Here is a 4,512-nt window from a genome sequence, read left to right as displayed (position 1 = left end):
GGCTAAGTTTCTTAGAACCACCAGGGGGCTGGGTTGGACATCTGTGGCCCCTGGGATGGGCTCTGCAAGCCCTGCATGGGGGGTCTCTGAGACCCTTGGCTGGGTTCTGTGAGCCGTTGGGTGGGGGGAGAGCCCCGGGGGTGGGGTGGGGTGCCCCCCGAGGCTCCGAGTCATACCTGCCATCTGTGTGTTCTCAGCAAAGTCACCGGGCTGTGCTGCTTGCAAAATGTCCCCCACTGGGGCTTGGGGTCACCCAGAGGGGTGGGTCATGTGGGCATCTGATGGTTGTTGACCCTGGGGGTCACTCTGCAGCCTTGACTGACTGGCAGGGTGGCAGTGTGTGTGTGTGTGTGTGTGTGTGTGTGTGTGATGTCATTGGCAGCGTGGCAGGCTTTGGGGCCCAGCTGGACTGCGATCAATACGGTTACTGTCATTACCTTCCCTTAGCACCCTTGTCTCCGTTTTACTGAGGAACAGACCAAGGCCTGGTGGGGGAAGCCCCTTGCCCTGGGCTCACCGGTCCCTCACAAGCACCGGCCTGGCATTTGCCAGGGCTTTCCCCTTGGGGCTGAGGGGCGTGGCACTGGAGCTGGGCAGGTGCCCTGGGTGGGCGTGGGTGGTGTTCCGTCAGATGTGGGAGTGCGCCCCGCCAAATTAGGCACGGGGGAGGGGGTGGCCCGTGGCTTCCACTTGGGCTCAAGCCAGTTGTCATTCTAAGCAGCAGACGAACACCCCGACACCCCCCAGCACCCCTTCACTTGCTGACTCAACGGGCAAACTCCTGGTCTAGGAGTGCTGTTCACCGGAGGTGTGTCCAGGCTCGCCCTGTGTGGCCCCTGGAGGCCCCCCCCCCACTGAGCCTTGAATTTCCGTGAATAGTAGGGAAATGGCATCTCCCATCTGGGTTTGTGGAACTGTGCGTAGGGGTGTTGGTGTTGAGGGAGCCAGGTGCCTTGTGCTCTGGGTTTCCTCTGGCCACCCTTGGTCCCACCTGTGCTGTCCAGCCTGGGTATGGCAGAGTGGCCCCAGGCCAGTTGCTGGGCGGGGGGAGAGGCAGGGCTCTGGGGCGGTGGGCAGGACGGGTGGCTGCTCTTCAGCTGCCTGATGGGCGCCCTTCTCTTTACAGGCGAGGCCTTCCTGGGCAGCTTTGTGGCCGGCGGCATGGGGCCCTCGGCCTCAGCCCATGGTAGCCCCTGCCCTCTGCCCTCTGACCTCTCCTTCCGCTCCCCCACCCCCAGCAACCTGCCCATGGTGCAGCTGTGGGCCGCCCACGCCCACGAAGGTAAGGAGTGGGCCAGGTGGGTGGGCTAAGCACTGGCGAGTAAACACCTCTGCCCCTCCAGGGTCACCTTATACCAGTTGAGGTGCGGCCACTGGGCCTCATCCTGGTACTAGTCCTGTATCCTCTGGGCTCTGTGGCTGGGCCTGCCTCCTGGCTAGTCCCAGAGACCTACACTGCTTCCTCCTGCCACAGGACCTTGGCACATACTACTTCTGTGGCTTGCAGCCCCCACCCCAACCTGGCCACCCTTTCTTCATCCCTCAGGGCTGAGCTCACAGGTCCAGCCCTCCAGGAGGTCTCCCATCCGCCTTGCTTGTACCGAGGACTTGGGGAATGTCTGATGCCCAAGAGTGGTGGTTCCCGTCGCTGCTGGCTGTCCCCGGCAGGCCCTGAGCTGCACTCCTACCGTGCTGCCGAGTGGAGGGCGAAGGGGGGTGGGGGATTTTGGAGCTTTGGTTTCCTGTCAGCACAGGGATCACCTTGACCCCTGTCCCCCATCGTGGCTCCGGCAGGTGTTGGGTGCTCACCTTTGTCTCCTAGGTTGCCTGGGTGTGCTCCTGGGTCTTGGAGGGTGCGCCCACCCTGGCTCACAGCCTTTCTGAGCCTCGGTGTGCTCCTTGGGTCTGTTTTACGGAGCCTTGGCAGTGTAGTGGGTTCCGCCTGGGCTGCTAACCACGTGGTCCGCTGTTTGAACCTGATCAGCCGCTCTGCCAGAGAAAGGTGAGGCTGTCTGGTCCCATAAAGATGGACAGCCCCAGGAATTCACGGGGGCCGTTCTGCTCGGTCCTATGGGGTCACTGTGAGTCAGAATGGACCCGACGCAGGGAGTCTGGTTTGGGGTCTGTCCAGAGAGCTCCTAGCATCTTCCTGTGCGGTGGGCAGGGCTGAGACATTCGGCCTGGAAGGAGCTAGCCCTGCCACCTGTTCCCCTCCTAAGTCAAACTGTCCACCGGACAGATGTGGCCACCAAGGCAGCCCCTCCGGGCTGAGGCTCCCTTCCCGGGGGCCCTCATTATCAGCTGCTGTTCTCACGTTGTCCTCTAGCTTGAGACGGCATCCCTTCTGCCCACATCCTGACTCATCACCCTCGATCCAGCCATCGAGCTGACCTATGCCAGCCCCTGCTGCCTGAGCCCTTCACTCCCCAGCAAGCCTCGTGAGAGCCGCGGCTAAGGCTGCCCAGGGGTGGACCGGGTTCCCACTGCTCGACACACTCTTATTGTTGCCAGCGGCAGGAGCGGGAGTGAGAACGCAGGCCCAGGGTGACAGGGGTGGCCCTTTGTCCCCTGGCCTCAGAGGGTGTGAGGGGGGCTCGGGAGACTCAGGTTCTCAGTGGTCTCCAGGAGCCCTTATAGGACCCGAGGCCCCTACATAGTACAAGGTACTCCCTTAGTGTCTCAGCACCCCAGCAACTACTTAGCTTCCACGGGACACCCTTGTCTGGCTTCCCGGCCCTGTGTGTCCCCTTAGACACTGTGCGGCCTTCTCTGTGGCCACTTTTCCGGGGCAGGGTGAAAACCCAGTGCTGTTGAGTCAGCTCTGACTCGGGGACCAGGAGGGCAGAACAGAAAAAACTGACGCGGTGGGATTTTCCAAGGCTGCCCTTTCTCGGAAGCAGGTTGCCACATCTCTCTTCCTGGGAGCACTTGAGTTTGAACCACCGAAATTTTGGCTAGCAGCTGAGTGCTTTGGCTGCTACAGTTTGTGTTAAACAAAACGAACACAAGACACAAGACAAAACCCAACTGAGCAAACCCACCCCCCTGCCACACAGCCAGTTCGACACATAACCCCCAGCGACCCTTTCTGGGTTCCTGAGACTTATCAGTCTTTACGGGAGCAGACAGCCTCATCACCTGTGGAGGGGCTGGTGGGTGTGAACCACCGACCTTGTGATGAGCAGCCCACAGCCTGACCCACATCCCCACCAGGGCTCCTTACTACAGTTAGGGCTTAAACTCATTGACTACTCTCCAGTCGCTTCTGATCCATAGGGCAGAGTAGAACTGCCTCTGAGTTTCCAAGGCTGTACATCTTTTTTTGGGAGCAGCAAGCCCCATCTTTCTCTCCTGCAGTGGCAGGTGGTTTGGAATTGCTGACATAGTTCACTGGGCCTCTTGGTAAGGTTTTGAATTCCTCCTAGGGAGACCCAGCAGGGGGAGGTGCTGAGTTCCTTACGCCGGATCTGGGCAGGGTCGCACTGGGGCAGCCAGAACCACACAGCTAGGCTCGGCAGTCTAGGGACCCGGGTTCGAAACCTCCCTTCTCTGTTGTGTGACTTTGGGTAAGCTAGACTCGGCGTTCTTATCGGGCCCGAGGTGCCAGAAGAGCTATTGTATTTTCCTCTTGGTTGGAGCCACAGGACCCTCTCCCTGTGGAACCCACCAAGCAGCTGCCTGGGCAGAGGGAGTCTTGGAGTGCTGGCAGGGCAGGAGCTGCCCATCATTGCCAGAATTCTTCCGCCTAGAGGCCCAGAGCCTGAAGCGTCCTGTTTCTAAGGAACAGAAAGGGCTGACAGAAGTGCCTCCTGACCCACCTTTCTCTTTTCTCTTGCAGGCTTCTCCCACCTGCCCAGCGGGCTGTACCCATCCTACCTCCACCTGAACCACCTGGAGCCTCCCAGCAGCGGGAGCCCCCTCCTCAGCCAGCTGGGCCAGCCCAGCATTTTCGATACCCAGAAAGGTCAGGAGTGGGTGAAACTGGGGCCCCAAGGAGAGGGCAGTGGTTGGGGTTGGGGAGTCTATGTGTGTGTTATCTCAGACAAAATGCATCCCTGCTCTGCTTTGCAAAAGCCCTAGACTCTCAAGGGACCCCCAATTTAGGCTCTCTGAGCATTAAGTACTAGACACAAGCAGGGCCTCTTCCCATTTGACAGGAGGGCAAACAGGGTCAGAGAGGCCTCAGGGGGTTAAGGCCACCCCATTTCCAGAGTCTGCCCCCTCGGGGGCAGTGCTGCCTCCCTCGCCCCAGGCTCACGCTGTGCTCCCCTCCACAGACGGCTTCTACCTGCCTGCTCCCGGGGCGCCGGGCGCCCTGCACCCCCACACGCCCTCCAGGACCCCGAGCGGCCTCCACAAAAGCTCGTCCTCAGTGTCTCGGGAAGGGGCCATCAAGGAACGAACTGGCCGCGGCGGAGAGCCGCCCCCACTGTTCGGCAAGAAGGACCCCCGGGCCCGCGAGGAGGCCGCAGCGGCAGGGCCGCGCAGCGTCGTGGATCTGACCCAAGAGGC

The 4,512-nt window shown here is 61.0% G+C and overlaps 1 protein-coding gene across 1 annotated transcript in view; it reads left to right on the top strand.

Annotated features, from left to right (window-relative positions):
* TNRC18 (trinucleotide repeat containing 18) overlaps nt 1-4,512 on the top strand; it is a 91,241-nt gene that overhangs the window by 26,273 nt on the left and 60,456 nt on the right. Inside the window, exons 2-4 of the mRNA XM_045284383.1 lie at nt 1,127-1,282; nt 3,839-3,964; nt 4,278-4,510. Coding sequence (XP_045140318.1) covers nt 1,127-1,282; nt 3,839-3,964; nt 4,278-4,510 — 515 coding nt within the window. The remainder of the gene's footprint in view (nt 1-1,126; nt 1,283-3,838; nt 3,965-4,277; nt 4,511-4,512) is intronic.

This window comes from Echinops telfairi, unplaced genomic scaffold (assembly GCF_000313985.2).
Source record: "Echinops telfairi isolate 266 unplaced genomic scaffold, ASM31398v2 ScPeMD7_5;HRSCAF=22, whole genome shotgun sequence".
Classification (NCBI taxonomy): Eukaryota; Metazoa; Chordata; class Mammalia; order Afrosoricida; family Tenrecidae; genus Echinops; species Echinops telfairi.
The sequence above is the reverse complement of the archived record's forward strand: the minus strand, read 5'-3'. Positions and strand labels throughout refer to the sequence as shown.